Below are 15,609 nucleotides of genomic sequence, written 5' to 3'. Positions count from 1 at the left end.
ACATGTTATGCTTTAGTAATATCCAGTGTGGAATCGCATTTAAAAAATATTCTTAGACTAAGAGAGTAAGTAACATAATGCATCACATACAATATGTATACATCATAATGCATTAAAGACCTTGTCATGTTCGATCAGTGTAGTATATCAGTGTACTGCTGTATGGCACACTTCCCTGTGAAACCTTTCTGTGTATCTAACCCAACAATGCCCAGTCAATGTTTCACCAGACAGAGATGTTTGTTCACATATCGCAGCAACCCATTAACAGGAAACGTCGAACCAAAAGTAAAAAAAAAAAAAACCTTTCTCTCCTCCATACTCAGTCTTGAGAATTCCACACAGGTCGCCGTGGAGACGGAAAGCCATTCACTAGCATCATCACCGACCACCAACGAGTGGCTCCTCCCCTTCCCCCTCCATCCTCTTTGACCACAGAGCTGCTGCATCCCTAACACAGGCCCCATCACACACCTCCATCTCCATCCGTGGTCCACCTCTTCCTCCTGTGAACCTCCTTCCAAACAAACAGTTCTTCTGAGTATCGCCTGAGTGACGACCGCATGCCTGAATCCCTGTGCTCTCTTATTCTCCCCCCCCCCTCCCCCTCCCCCCATAGGCCTAGTTGATGCTGAAGTGGCCGCTGCACCTGAAGCAGGTGTGTCCACACTCTTGAGCATGGCGCCCGCTCCACTCTCTATGTGCCGCTACTTCATTAACCCTTGTCTCAGTCCAGTGGTGGTGACATGGCTCCACCTCCCTCCCCCCCCCCCCCCCCCCTCCCCCAAACTCACCAACGCACCGATCGCCAAGCTACTGACCGCCCGGTTGACGCTCGGAGCTCGCTTGCTAATGAGCTCAATAATTCACCTCTGCTTCCGCTGCTCCTTGTCCTTTCCAGCTTCTTTGGTTTTTCAATACCCTCATCCACTGTTTCTCTGTTAACCCCCGCCCCCGTCTCACAGTCACATTTGGGTGGACGTTGGCCCTACATTTTTTTTAACATGGGGTCAATGTTAATTAATTATGAAAAGAGTTTGTTTAATCAATCTACGTATTGTCAATCATCTTTTAATGTCTAATCTCATCACACGGGTTGTATCGGCAGATGTTTCTTTTTCATTTCTTTTGTTGATCAACTTTCTGTGAGATGATTGTCCATCGAGCAACCCCCCCCCTCCTCGTCCATGCCTGTGGAATCACACGCTGGGCATGCGTATGTCCAATGTCTAGGTTTGTCTTGTCTTTGGGTTTGTCTCCTGCACTCTCTCACCTCGCTCCCTTTGGTCTAACCTTTGCACTAACCCAATGGGGTTTGATCCTGGTCGCAGCGGGGAAACGGGCTCACTGGTGACGGCCTTGGAGACACTGGGACAAAATGGGGCATGGTGGTATTAGGGTGGGAATGAAAAACCCAATGATGGGGAAGATGTTCGAGGTGGTCCTGGAGAGTCTGAGGTTACTAAAGGAGATGACCTAGTGACGATGATAAACATAGAAATGCAATTTATAGACAAATTATAAATAAAATAAAAAACAAATACAAATTATAGAACGTAGAGTGAGGCAAGAAAACAAAGAAAATGTGAATGAATTGGGATGAATATTCAAGTTATTAAATTCAAATGGGTAATGTGACTGAATGATAACAACACGTACAGAACATTGTCATATACTGTATGTAAGACATTGTTTTACATACAATCAGACTGTTATGTATTCGAAAGTACAGCTCATTTTCATGCAAAGGACTTAAAATTGCAAAACCTTAGACTCTGCAAAGCCTCAACATCTGAATAATCGGAAATCAAACCTCAATCTCTCAACCTAACAACAACAACAACAACAACAACAACAACAACAATAACCCCAAAACAGAATCCTTCATAACCAAAAACTTGACCTCAGTTCTCCGCCCCCCCTCCCCGACCCCGCGCAGACCTGCTGGAGGAGACGGAGAAGCTGATGAAGGAGAAGGTGGAGGTGCAGCGGCAGGCGGAGAAGGACAGCTCGGACCTGGGCAAGCAGGTGAAGCAGCTGGAGGCGGAGCTGGAGGAGCAGGTGAACCGCTCCATCGAGCTGGAGCAGGCGCAGCGCAACGAGAGCCGGGACCTCCGGCAGCAGATCCAGTCCCTGGAGAAGCAGATGGAGAACAACCGCAAGTTCCTGGCTGTGAGTCACGACTACACTCGGGGTCAAAGGGCGCTGTTTTCACAAGCGTTTTCAAACCACGCAACTTAAAGGGGACATATTCTACCGCCAAATGAGTGTGATTAGCCAACACAGGCCGTTACGAGCTGGAAATCTGCCACAAGTGAGCGTGGCCTCCTAGACGTGTGCTGGATAGATCAGGCTACCAGTCTACCCAGTGGACTGTAGCAAACGCTGCTAATCGATCCGTCATACATCTAGGTGGACTAGATGTATGAGAGGCCGATTTTCAAAACAGCTTGTAACGGCTAATCACACTCAAACCTGGTGGTATAATATGTCCCCTTTTAAAACGGTTGTGAGATCGCGATGCAAAGAGAGACGTTTCCTGAGTCCAAACAGGCAGGAACGGTTGTACCAGAGATGTAGTCGATCATCTGGTTGCTAAGTACAACCGGCTCACGCTGCCTCCTCCATCGTTCCCTCCTCACTCCTGACGTTGTGATTGATCTCCTGATCCGCTCCCAGGAGCAAGCGGTGGACCGGGAGCACGAGAGGGACGTCTTCCAGCAGGAGATCCAGAAGCTGGAGGAGCAGCTGAGGAACCCCCAGAAGCTCCAGGGGGCCTCGGACCCCAGGGGCAAGGAGGTAACGGCAGCGAGGGAGCACACAGAGTCTACCTCCTGGGGCGGAGGAGGAGGTGTTTGGCAACCCCCCTGGTGGTTGTAAAGGTGCACTGCAGGTCCTAAGTAGGACGAGTTGATTCCTGTGTCTGTCACGACAGAAGTACAGGAGAGAAACACGCTTTTAAGATTTATTTTTGTGCTCTTTATGCTTTATGATAGAGTGAGATAGACAGGAAGGTACGGGAGGTAGAGGGGAGGACATGCACCCTAGGACCACGGGTTGGAATCAAACACGGGTCCCTGCGATCAGGACTGTGCCTTAATGGTACCTCTCTACCCGGTGAGCCACTAGGGCCCCTAGGAGAGAAATACTAATAGGGAAATACTAGTAGTAACAATTAAAATAAATAATAAAGATTTTGAATATATCTATATTTAATGCATTTAAATAAGAAGTTTTTAACGTGTTTTAAACATCAACATTTTTGTCAAGTAACATTTGCCATTTAAAGGTCTCAAGCTGGTTAGATGCAAAGCCGGTCTTTCCGTTTGTGGGTTTACTGGCCTTTTTCTGGAAAACAAGTCCTCCCCTGTCAGCTTGCTTAAATATTATGCAAATGCCTCGAGGAGAGTTTTTATAACCAAGTGAGGAAGGTTGCAGTGAACACAAAACTGCAGCAAATGTCTGGTGGTGTTCTTGTTTGTTCTTCTGTGTTGCAATGCATTTTGGGATATCTTTCCTCCACCTTTCTCCTTTTCTTTTACATTCGCATTACCTCAGCAAGCCATTCGCTTTCACAGAGTTTTCCGGTAGGATACTGTGTGGCCCGACCCTCTAAACTATTATCTATTAGTGTTCATTAGTTGATACAAATTAATTATAATTTTTCAATTAAGTTCTAATTGTAAGTATAAAGCACATAACCATCCTACCTGAAATCTACTTTAGACACAAATCCAACCTCCATTCAAACTTAGTTTAATCAAAACTCCCCCACCTCAAACCCAAAGCCTTCCAGTTAGAGTCAAATAGCCAGCTCTATAAAACCTGCTTAAACCTTCACTAATATAGCAACTCATGCTTTTTCTCCCCATTTCTTGCACTCACTCTCACTCTCTCTCTCTCTCTCCTGATCTCTGCTCCGGTCCTCCCGCCTGTTCTTCCTCCGATCCCACTGGGCTTCATCTCGCTCTTCTCACGCTCTCTCATGCTCGCTCTCGCTCTCTCTCTCTCTCTCTCTCTCTCTCTCGCTCTCGCTCTCTCGCTCTCGCTCTCTCGCTCTCTCATGGCTTCTCAGGCGGACGGTGTAATCGTAAAGGTATTGCTTCTAGCTCCGTGTAGATCCCACTAGCGTTCGCTACATCTCTCCCCAAGCCCCCCCCCCCCCTCCAAGTCCGTCCCTCTGTAGTCAACATCTATCGCTCGGCCCCGACTCCCCCCTTCCCTCCCAGCCTCCCCCTCCGTTTGCTGTATGAAGTTATTCCCGACTCCTGTAGTTCCGGAATGATCCCGCTCCTAAAACTACAAGTTCTCTGTCCCTTTCATCCTTTTGTTATTCCCGTCCGGTCGTTCTCCTTCTCTTCTTCTTCTACTTTCGCCTGGAACATGTTTAGTTTCTGTTGTTGACAGATGTGACCACTTCTATTTTTATCATGCATAGAAGTTTCTAGTCCACACAAAATATGGTTTCTAGTTCAAAGATGTTTAAATCCTCCAATGGCACATATGTTGCTGGGCAACCACCCTGTGTTGTCACGCAAAACGTGGCTTTCTCCCCCTCTCTCCCTGTCTGGCATGCCTCCCGTGTGACAACAGCGTGGCAAAGCTCTGAGACTTCCAGCGTATCACCTCTCTCCATCTCACTCTGTCCATCGGTCCTGTAGCCGCTCTCCCTCTCTCCAGCTCCCGGGGCGAGCGAGCGAGCGGCGGGGGGGGGGGGCGTCGCTGCAGCCCACCTGAACACCGGCCCACTCTCTGCCCCCAGTCAATTCTCCCCCCTCTCCTCCCCCCTTCCTCCCCCTCTCCTTACTCCCCCATCTCTTAGGTTGACCAGCTGACCGTCTTGCAGACTGATCATCATCTGCTAGCTACGTTGTGGCCAGGGGGTGTGTGTGTGTGCGTGTGTGTGTTTTGAAAGCGGGTCTCACTAAATAATCCCCCTCTACTCCCCGCCTCTGTCTTCTCCTCTCTCTCTCTTTTTTTATCTCTCCCATATCTCCCTCTCCTGCTCTCTGTCCCTCTACCTCTCTCCCTTTCTCGCTAAATACCCCTCTCCTCTCCCCCCCTCTCAATCTCTTGATCTCATTCTCCCTCCCCTATCTCCCTCCTCCTCCTCCCTCTCTCTCCCCTCTCTCTCTCTCTCTCTCTCTCCCGACCACCACCACCACCCCTCTCTCCCTCCTTACCTCTCTCTCTCCCCACCACCTCCTCCTCCTCCTCCTCCTACTCCTCCTCCTCCTCCTCCTCTACCAGGTGGAGCGTCTGAGCAGCCAGCTCCAGGAGAAGGCTGACTGGTGCAGTGAGCTGCTGCTGGGCTCGGAGCAGCGGCAGCGCGAGCTGGACGACCGCGACCAGGAGATCGACAAGCTGGAGGGACGCGTCCGCGAGCTGGAGCAGGCCCTGCTGGCCAGCGCCGAGTCCCTGGGGAAGGTGAGCGTCGGCCAGGGGGGGGGGGGGGGGGGGGCAGCGGACGGACGGACGGATGGATGGATGGATGGGAGAGGAGCGTGCATGGGCTACTGGATCGATGAGGCAAGGGGGAGGGGAGAGAGAGAGAGAGAGTGAGGGAATGAGAGGGAAATGGAATTAGAGAGTGTCCGATTGGGTGATCAAGAGCAAAGGGGGAGATGGACAGAGAGAATGCGAGAGAGAAACTGAGAAAGGGAGCGGGTTGTGAGGTTGGAAGCTGTGCAAGGGAACAATAGATGTGTGTGTGTGTGTGTGTGTGTGTGTGTGTGCGGGCACTCGCAGCTGTGTGTGCACGTCTGTGTTGTGAGGACAGCCAATAAATCAATGGGGAGGCGTTCTGCGTGCAGCAAGAGGCGGGACCAAGTGTGGGCGGGGACGTAGACTTGCTCCCCGTGTGACAAACGCAGTGATGAGCTAATGCTAGCTACTGGCTACACTGCCCCCTAGTGGTGTCAGAGAGAGAGCCCAAGAAGATGGTGGTGCATGGAGATCAACATATTGGAAATGTTGTCCATTGTATTCAGTTTCCTGGACGACAACTGCATTAAGAGTTAACAGAAAATGTTGATAAATCGAGTGCAGCAATGTTGAGTTGATTTGAACTTAAGTCTGTTTGCTGCACATCATTTATTATCAATATTGTTGTTGAGAACCTTCCCAGCAGTTTATTTCCTGTGTGTTAGGTCCTCTGTTAGCCTGACTGTCTGTTAGCTCCTCAGTTAGCTCCTCTGTTAGCCTCACTGTGGGTTAGATCCTCTGTTGGCCTGACCCGTGTTAGGTCCTCTGTTAGCCTGACCTGTGTTAGGTCCTCTGTTAGCCTGACTGTGTGTTGGGTCCTCTGTTAGCCTGACCTTTGTGTTGGGTCCTCTGTTAGCCTGACTGTGTGTTAGGTCCTCTGTTAGCCTGACCTGTGTGTTGGGTCCTCTGTTAGCCTGACTGTGTGTTAGGTCCTCTGTTAGCCTGACCTTTGTGTTGGGTCCTCTGTTAGCCTGACTGTGTGTTTGGTCCTCTGTTAGCCTGACCTGTGTTAGGTCCTCTGTTAGCCTGACTGTGTGTTTGGTCCTCTGTTAGCCTGACCTGTGTTAGGTCCTCTGTTAGCCTGACCTGTGTGTTTGGTCCTCTGTTAGCCTGACCTTTGTGTTGGGTCCTCTGTTAGCCTGACTGTGTTAGCTCCTCCGTTGACCTGACTGTGTTAGCTCCTCCGTTGACCTGACTGTGTTAGCTCCTCCGTTAACCTGACTGTGTTAGCTCCTCCGTTGACCTGACTGTGTTAGCTCCTCCGTTAACCTGACTGTGTGCTTGCGTTGTCTCCCAGGACGAAGAGAGGAAGCAGCATGACGCTGCCTCTGAGGCCCGACACAACACTCTGGAAGCCCAGCTCCAGACGGAGAGAGAGGCTCTGGACCGCAAAGAGAAAGAGGTAGCGTACCTGGGAGCTTTTGCCCCTATGGCCTGGTCTGTTGTGAACATCATCATCATCATCCAAACTCTAATGTGGAACCAAAGAAACATGGTTTGTAAAGATATTTGTGCCCTTGGACACAACCTAAACAGATTCTGAATAAGTCACTTATGCCTCATGTTTGAGGTCCTTGGTTTGTCGGTTTTATTTTATCCTGCCATGCCGGGTGTTGCATGTACTAGCTGTTAAATCACAGTTCCTCTAAGGAGGAACTGTCCAAATTCAGATTTGAACCAGACCAACTAGGTCTGAACACACTCTTATGCTTAGATGGTCTCTATCCCTAAAATATCTTCTTCTGCTTCTTCTTCTCTTCCTCCTCCTTATCCTCATCCTCCTTCTCCTCCTACACGACCTCGACCTCCTCATCCTCCACCACCTCCTCCTCCTCCTCCACCACCCTGCAGATCTCCCACCTGGAGGAGCAGCTGGAGCAGTTCCGGGAGGAGCTGGAGAACAAGAGCGAGGAGGCGCAGCAGCTCCAGATGCAGCTGGAGATCCAGGAGAAGGAGCTGGGCAGCCAGCAGGAGCACCTGGAGACCAGGGAGAGCATGCTCCAGGTACAGACCCCCCCCCCCCCCCCCCCCCCTCCCACCGCACCACAGAGAGCACTGATGTACCGACTCTCGAGAAGCAATGAGTTAGAGGCTTCATCACAGCCTCTTCCAAGAGCAGCAGGGCTACACCACACGTTTATAGTACAATAAAAAGTCCTTTCTCCCACTGTACATACTGTTGCTCTTCTTCTGTATCCTCTTCATGTTTTCTTTTCCCTCCCCATTCTTGCTCTAACACGCTTCCTGCTCTCTCATGCGCTTTCTCTCTTGCTCTTTCTCCCTCCCTTTCAATCTTTCTCCATTTGTCGCCCTCTTCTCCCTCTCTCTCTTCCTCCCTGGCTCTTTCTTTCTCTCACTCACTCACTCACTCACTCACTCACTCACTCACTCACTCACTCACTCACTCACTCACTCACTCACTCACTCACTCACTCACTCACTCACTCACTCACTCACTCACTCACTCACTCACTCACTCACTCACTCACTCACTCACTCACTCACTCACTCACTCACTCACTCACTCACTCACTCACTCACTCACTCACTCACTCACTCACTCACTCACTCACTCACTCACTCACTCACTCACTCACTCACTCACTCACTCACTCACTCACTCACTCACTCACTCACTCACTCACTCACTCACTCACTCACTCACTCACTCACTCACTCACTCACTCACTCACTCACTCACTCACTCACTCACTCACTCACTCACTCACTCACTCACTCACTCACTCACTCACTCACTCACTCACTCACTCACTCACTCACTCACTCACTCACTCACTCACTCACTCACTCACTCACTCACTCACTCACTCACTCACTCACTCACTCACTCACTCACTCACTCACTCACTCACTCACTCACTCACTCACTCACTCACTCACTCACTCACTCACTCACTCACTCACTCACTCACTCACTCACTCACTCTCTTTCTTTCATTTGCTCTTTCTTTCACACTTTCTCTGGACTTGCTCTTGCTTTCTCTTCTCTTTCTCTCTCCCTCCTCTCTCCCACCCCTATATATTTGCGTTTTAAAAGGATTGTTGCCCTACACTCGATCACGCAGTGATATTGTGTAAAGTCATGTTCTCCTTAAACCTCCCCAAGGACCCAAGTCTGCAAGGTTAGTTAGAAACAGTCAGCGTCTGCTTCACGCTTCAGTAAAGCTGCAAATATCAGCGGTTCACTGTGCAGTCTAGTGAACAATCATTTTCAGGATTTGTTGTCTTCATCCCATCTTTGCAACCATTTTTTTGTCATTTCTCCGATGCCCGATATAAACGTGACTGAAGCGATCGGTCACACCAGCAGGTATTTACTGGTACACCGTTGCCAGCCGCCCCCCCCTTATGACTCTCTGACTCCCAAAGGTAATGGAGGAGAAGGACAGGCAAATACTCGTTCTTAATGAGAAACTCTCTAAGCGCCAACACACGGAGCCCGCGGCGTCCGCTACGAAGGTAACCTGGCATGGGTATCCAATATGGACACAATAGTTTCTATTGGTTGGTTTATGTTTGGCATACGCATCCCCTTCCGTGGTAGTGGTCCCATTGTTGTGTTTGCTTTGCCGTGGCTTGCCCTTCCATTTTTCGTTCGTTCCTGTAAGGATTTGTCTGTGCGGTGTTACTGTAGTTACTGTTTTTTCTTGGATGTCTTTGTTTTTTATTATTTGGTGAAATGTGTGTGTTTTGCTGGTAAGTTACTTCCCAACTCCATGCTCGTAAGGTAGTCGTGTGATGTTTGTGTGAGAGTTTGTATTTAAACCTTTGATACCCAAAACTTCCAAAACCCCCAAAAATATTATTCAAAATAATGAATATTAACAAACCCTCCAATTATAGAAGTAATGGTAATATTGATCATACTATGATAAATAATATTGACGGACAAATACCTAATATTATTTAATCAAGTAACTTGACTCTTTCCAAATGGGTCCCGAAGGTTTAAAAACAAAGGATTTGCCTCAACTGCTGCTGGTCTGGTGTAGCTTGATGCTCACTTGCGGTTCCGGTGGAGCTTAACGGTCACTTCCTGTTACAGTGGAGCTTGACGTTCATTTCCTGTTCCACCCTAACTTGACATTCATGTCCGGTTACAGTGGAGCTTGAAGTTCACTTCCTGTTACAGTGGAGCTTGAAGTTCACTTCCTGTTACATTGGAGCTTGAAGTTCAATTCCTGTTACAGTGGAGCTTGAAGTTGACTTCCTGTTCCGTTGGAGCTTGAAGTTCACTTCCTGTTACAGTGGAGCTCGACGTTCACTTCCCGTTTCACTGTAACTGGGCGTTCACTTCCTGTTCCACTGTAACTTGACGTTCCCTTCCCATGCCGGTGGAGCTTTACATCCTCTTCCGGTTTCCACGGCAACTGGAAGTCCACTTCCTTTCTGAGAAGAGCTTGACGTTCCCTTGCTGTTTGTGCCGTATCGTGACGTTCCTCAGGACCTGGACCAGCGGGAGGACCTGATCCGGGACCTGGAGTCCCAGGTGGAGTGCCTGAGGAGCGAGCAGGAGCGCCTAAAGAGGAACGGCGAGGTGGAGCTGGAGCAGCTCAACGCCGTCATCGACAAGCTGCAGCAGGAGCTGGCCAACATCGAGCAGAAGCTGCCCCCGCACCACGACGAGGAGGAGGAGGAGCTGGACACCCAGGCTCGGGTGCGGGGGGGCGACCTCGTCGCGGCGACCGGCGACGAACTCGGCCAGACGCAGCGGCGGCTGGACGTGGCCACGGGCGAGCTGGGCGCGCTCCGGGGAAAACACGGCGAGCTGTTTGAGACGTACCGCCGGCTGAAGGAGACGTCGGCCGCCCTGGCCCAGACGGAGGAGCAGGGCAGGGCGGAGGAGGAGGAGCGCTCGGAGGCCCGCCTGGAGGACGCCCTCCGGGAGACGGCCAGCCTGGTGGTCATGCAGGCCCAGGTGCAGGCGCTGGAGCAGAGCGCAAGCTCCAGGGTGGACGAGCTGCGGCGCCGCGTCGAGGACCTGGAGCGCGCCGCAGAGGAGAAGGAGGCGGAGCTGGCCCGCGGGCGCCTGCTGGCCGAGACCCTCCGGGGGAAGGTCGACCACCTGGAGGACCGACTCCGGGAGACGGAGACGGATGCGTCGGCGCTGACCGGCCAGGCCCAGCATCGGGACTCCCTGCAGGGGGAGCCGCGAGGACAGACAGACCCCAAGCGGACTGAAGTGGAGGAGAGCCAGCCTCCAGGCCCGCGGTCCGACGCTCCTCCGACCCACGTCTTCCCGGACTTTGGCCTCCCGCAGCTGGACTCCTCCTCCTTCAGCATGGTGGGCGGAGCCAGGGGGCCGGCGGGCGGCTCCGGGAGGGCGGGGCACCTGACGGAGAAGCTGCGGGAGCTGGAGGTGGGGCTCAGCGGCATTCAGAAGGACCAGGAGCTGCAGAAGCAGCTGCTCTCCAGCTCCGAGGAGGAGGTGATGGAGTACGAGCGGAGGCTGGCCGTGCTCATGGACCTGCTGAACCAGATGAGGAGCAAGGCTGGAGCCCACCACAAGACCTGGAAGCCCACTTCTGAGGTGAGGGCTCACTGGTCAACGGTGAGGGTTTGCATACGAAAGCCTTTTTAAAAGTTTTGATCATGGGAGTTGCTTTTCGGTCGAGAGAATTTGTTAATGGGAGTCGTTGTTGAATCCACAAAGGAAAGAAAAAAACATAGCATGTCATGCACTGATTGTGTTTATACATTTTCTTTCCCATCAGCCATCTCCTGCAGCAGACCAACGGGATGCGCGTGAAGCTCACCGGGAGTTACAGGAGGTCCGAGATGAGGCCCTGGCCACCAAAGAACAGCTGGACCACTACAAAAAGAGCTCTAGTCAACATGAGGAGCAGCTAGCCAACCACGAGCAGAGACACAGTCAACTCCTAGCAGAGTTAGACAATTACAAGAAGAGCTCTGGTCAACTTGAAGGGCAGCTAGCTGACTACGAGCAGAGATGCAGTAAACTCATGGAAGAGTTGGACAATTACAAGCAGAGCTCTAGTCAACTCAAACAGGAGCAAGGCGACTTAAAGGCGAGTTCTAGTCAACTCCAGGAACAGTTAAATGTCTCCAAGGAGAGCTCTAGGCAACTTGAAGAACAGCTAGCCGACTTCAAACAGACCACTAGTAAGCTCCAGGAGGAGCTGGAAAACTACAAGCAGAACTCTACCCAACTTCAGGAGAAGGTTGACCAGTACAAACAGAGCTCTAGTGTACTCCAGGAGCAGGTTGACCAGTACAAACAGAGCTCTAGTGTACTCCAGGAGCAGGTTGACCAGTACAAACAGAGCTCTAGTGAACTTGAAGAACAGCTAGCTGACTACAAGCAGAGCTCTACCAAACTCCAGGAGCAGGTTGACCAGTACATACAGAGCTCTAGTCAACTTCAACAAGAACTAGACGACTCGAAACAGAACAGTCGTAAACTTGAAGAACAGCTAGAAGTCTACAAGCAGAGCTCTAGCAAACTCCAGGAGCAGCAAGACACCTCGAAGCAGAACAGCAGTCAACTCGAAGAACAGATAGCCAACTTCAAGCAGAGCTCGAGTCAACTTCAGGAGCAGGTTGACCAGTACAAACAGAGCTCCAGTCAACTTCAGGAGCAGGTTGACCAGTACAAACAGAGCTCTAGTCAACTTCAACAAGAGCTAGATGACTCCAAGCAGAGCTCTAGTCAGCTTCAGGAGCAGGTTGACCAGTACAAGCAGAGCTCTAGTCAACTTCAGGAGCAGGTTGACCGGTACAAGCAGAGCTCGAGTCAACTCGAAGTACAGCTAGCTGACTCAAAGCAGAGCTGTAGTCAACTCCAGCAGGAGCTGGAATACAACAAGCAGAGCTCAAGTGAGCTACAGCAGCAGCAAGATGACTCGAAGCAGAACAGTAGTCAACTCGAAAAACAGCTGGAAGAACTCAAGCAGAGCTCGAGTCAACTTCAGCAAGAGCTGGACGACTCAAGGAAGAACAGTAGTCAACTCGAAAATAAGCTAGCTGATTACAAGCAGAGTTCAAGTCAACTGCAACAAGAACTAGCCGACTCCAAGCGAAACAGTAGTCAACTCGAAGTACAGCTAGAAGAATACAAGCAGAGCTCGAGTGAACTTGAAGTACAGCTAGCCGACTCCAAGCAAAACAGTAGTCAGCTCCAAAAGGAGCTGGAAAACCACAAGCAGAGCTCGAGTGAGCTACAGCAGCAGCAAGACGACTCGAGGCAGAACAGTAGTCAACTCGAAGAACAAATAGCTGAATACAAGCAGAGCTCGATTCGACTTCAGCAAGAACTAGATGACTCGAAGCAGAACACCAGTCAACTTCAAGGACAACTAGAAGACAACAAGCAGAGTTTGAGTAAACTTCAGGAGCAGGTTGACCAGTACAAGCAGAGCTCTAGCCAACTCCAGCAAGAACTAGATACCTCTAAGCAGAACAGTAGTCAACTTGAAAAACAGCTAGCTGACTATAAGCAGAGCTCGAGTCAGCTTCACCAAGAACTAGACACCTCAAAGCAGAGCTGTAGTCAACTTGAAAAACAGCTAGCTGACTTAAAGCAGAGCTCAAGTCAGCTTCAACAAGAACTAGAAGCCTCTAAGCAGAACAGTAGTCAACTTGAAGAACGGCTAGAAGACCAGAAGCAGAGCTCTCTTCAACTCCAGCAAGAACTAGAAGCCTCTAAGCAGAACCGTAGTCAATTTGAAAAACGGCTAGCTGACTATAAGCAGAGCTCGAGTCAGCTTCAACAAGAACTAGACACCTCAAAGCAGAGCTGTAGTCAACTTGAAGAACAGCTAGAAGACCAGAAGCAGAGCTCTAGTCAACTTCAGAAGCAGCTTGATGACAACAAGCAGAGCTCTAGTCAAATTCAGGAAGAGTTGAATGACTCCAAGCGGAGCTATAGTAAACTCCAAGAGCAGCTTGAGGTAATTACTTGTAATCATTTGATTGATCTGATTTATAATTGTTGTCTTATAATTCACTTTTTATACTTTCATATACATATAAATGTATTTGTTGGCAAACATCTTGTTTTCCTTTTTTTCAGGAGAAGACATTGGCAATAAGCAGGGTTGAAGAGCAAATACAGAAGGTATGGATTTATTAAAAATATTATATTCAAGATATGTAATATGATTGTCCATCGTTGAAGGGGCTATACTGTAGGTACGACTTTACGGTTGTAAAGACAAGACAGCAGAAAAGAGCAAGAGGGCAAGACATGCTGTTAAATTCATGGACCTTTGATTGACAGGCAAGATGGACATCCAGAGCCAATCAGGGAAGGATGAGATGACGTTTAAAATCACAATCTGCTCACACAGAGGCGGGCACAGTCCATTCAATATAGAATATCAAACAGATATTCTTGCATCGCATTTCACTTAATAGCTGACTGATGACTAAGGCACTTCTAAATAATCATGCTCGAATGATAGCTGTTGAATCTTACCTGCAACACCTTTTAAAGAAGGGTGCATCCAAGGTTGTTTTCATGACAGTCATTCAGCATCTAGCATCTCCTCTAACCTTCTCCACGCCAGGCATCGCCAGGAGTCGGTGAGGAGGCGGTTCAGCAGGGGTTGGACCTTCAGCTTCAGGAGGTGCAGAAGGAGGTGGTGGTGGTCAAGGAGGAGCTGGACTCCTGCAAGCAGAGCTCTGATAGGCTACAGGAGCTGCTCCAGGTTGGACAGCTCGGTGTTAAGAATTTATAATGATAATGAATATGTGATTAAGATCCTTAGGCCTGGTCTGAGGCTTGTTGAAACTACAGAATCTAAATTGTCTTAGAGGTATAGTTTGAATTCTTTTTTTGTCAGTTTGTAATTTGTTGTTTGGTGTTTTTTCAGGAGAGGGAAATGACTATCGCTCACCTTAAAGGAGAACTCTACCGGGTAAGAAGACACAAGGTCACTTCCTTGAACTGTTACAAATACCAGTAATAAACTCTCAGTACTTTTATCAACATCAGGTTCTTGTACTTGCTCTCACATTGATTATATACTAGGATTGCCCTCTGCTCCCCTGTTAAGTCGCTCTGAATAAAGAGCGCAATGTGAAACGATCATGCCTGACTCCCTCCCTGATGATCTCCCCTCCGTCTCTGGTCCCTCCCAGGCCACCGCGAGCGCAGAAGGAGAAGGCGAGGAAGGAGGCTCCAGTGTCCCGGGGCTCCTCCAGCAGCTCCAGGAGGTCCAGACCCAGGCGGCCGCCGCCAAAGAAGAGGTCGCCAGCTGCCGGCAGCGAGCGGACCAGCTCCAGGACGAGCTCGGGTCCCGCGACCTCGCCATCGCCCAGCTCAAAGACGAGCTCCGGGAGCTGCAGGCGGCCTCGGCAGCGGCCAGCCTGTCCCCGGAGCCCCCCTCTCGCTCCCCGACGTCCCCTTCGCCCTCCCCTCAGCCACCGCCGTCGTCCTCGTCCTCCTCCACCACCGCCGCAGCCGCCGCCGGCAGCCAGCCCAAGAGGAAAGCGGGCAAGTCGTTGTCCGGTAAGGGAAGCGGCAGCGCCAAAGACAAGGCGTCCTTATCCCGGAAGAACTCTGCAGCGGCCGCCCAGCAGGCCTCGGAGAAGACCCAGGGCCCGGGGGGCCCCGGGGCCGAACGCCGGCCCCAGCAGGAGCAGCGCCGGCAGGTCTCCGTCGCCGACTCCTCCACGCAGACCCACCAAGACCTCCAGACGACCGCCACCAAGCCCACAGGGGTGGGCGCGGGGACCCTGAGTCCATCTGCTGCGGCCCAGAAGAAGAAGGAGGAGGAGGAGGAGGAGGTGGTGGTGGCGGAGGTGATCGGGGAGTTCCAGGAGAAGATCGTCCAGATGCAGGAGCTCCACGCCGCCGAGATCCTGGACATGGAGGCGCGGCACATCGCCGAGAGCGAGGGCCTGCGCCTGGACACCCTGGCCCTGGAGAACGAGTGCAAGGCCCTGAAGGCCGTCGTCGACAAGCTGCGTTCCGGGGAGGTGAGGGGGGGGAAGGGGCAGAGGGGACGGGTCGGACAGGGCACCGTGATGCAAGCTATGACATCCCATGGTTTCTAGAAGCCTTTTTAGATTCAATGCACCGGCAGTCGCAGCGGCTTACAAACAACAGATTACGAGTCACACTGTGCGTCACAGCGCATT

General features: G+C 51.0%; 1 protein-coding gene across 1 annotated transcript in view; it reads left to right on the top strand.

The window, feature by feature from the left end:
• The window catches only part of akap9 (A kinase (PRKA) anchor protein 9), a 74,899-nt gene that overhangs the window by 47,352 nt on the left and 11,938 nt on the right, over positions 1-15,609 (top strand). The window contains exons 23-35 of the mRNA XM_056583456.1: positions 620-658; positions 1,940-2,172; positions 2,680-2,799; positions 5,251-5,427; positions 6,782-6,886; positions 7,336-7,488; positions 8,875-8,964; positions 9,950-11,035; positions 11,220-13,415; positions 13,538-13,582; positions 14,034-14,174; positions 14,340-14,384; positions 14,608-15,447. Coding sequence (XP_056439431.1) covers positions 620-658; positions 1,940-2,172; positions 2,680-2,799; positions 5,251-5,427; positions 6,782-6,886; positions 7,336-7,488; positions 8,875-8,964; positions 9,950-11,035; positions 11,220-13,415; positions 13,538-13,582; positions 14,034-14,174; positions 14,340-14,384; positions 14,608-15,447 — 5,270 coding nt within the window. The remainder of the gene's footprint in view (positions 1-619; positions 659-1,939; positions 2,173-2,679; positions 2,800-5,250; positions 5,428-6,781; positions 6,887-7,335; positions 7,489-8,874; positions 8,965-9,949; positions 11,036-11,219; positions 13,416-13,537; positions 13,583-14,033; positions 14,175-14,339; positions 14,385-14,607; positions 15,448-15,609) is intronic.

Source organism: Gadus chalcogrammus, chromosome 22 (genome assembly GCF_026213295.1).
Source record: "Gadus chalcogrammus isolate NIFS_2021 chromosome 22, NIFS_Gcha_1.0, whole genome shotgun sequence".
In the NCBI taxonomy this organism is placed as follows: Eukaryota; Metazoa; Chordata; class Actinopteri; order Gadiformes; family Gadidae; genus Gadus; species Gadus chalcogrammus.
Note: the sequence above shows the minus strand (reverse complement) of the source record. Positions and strands in the feature narration are given on the sequence as shown.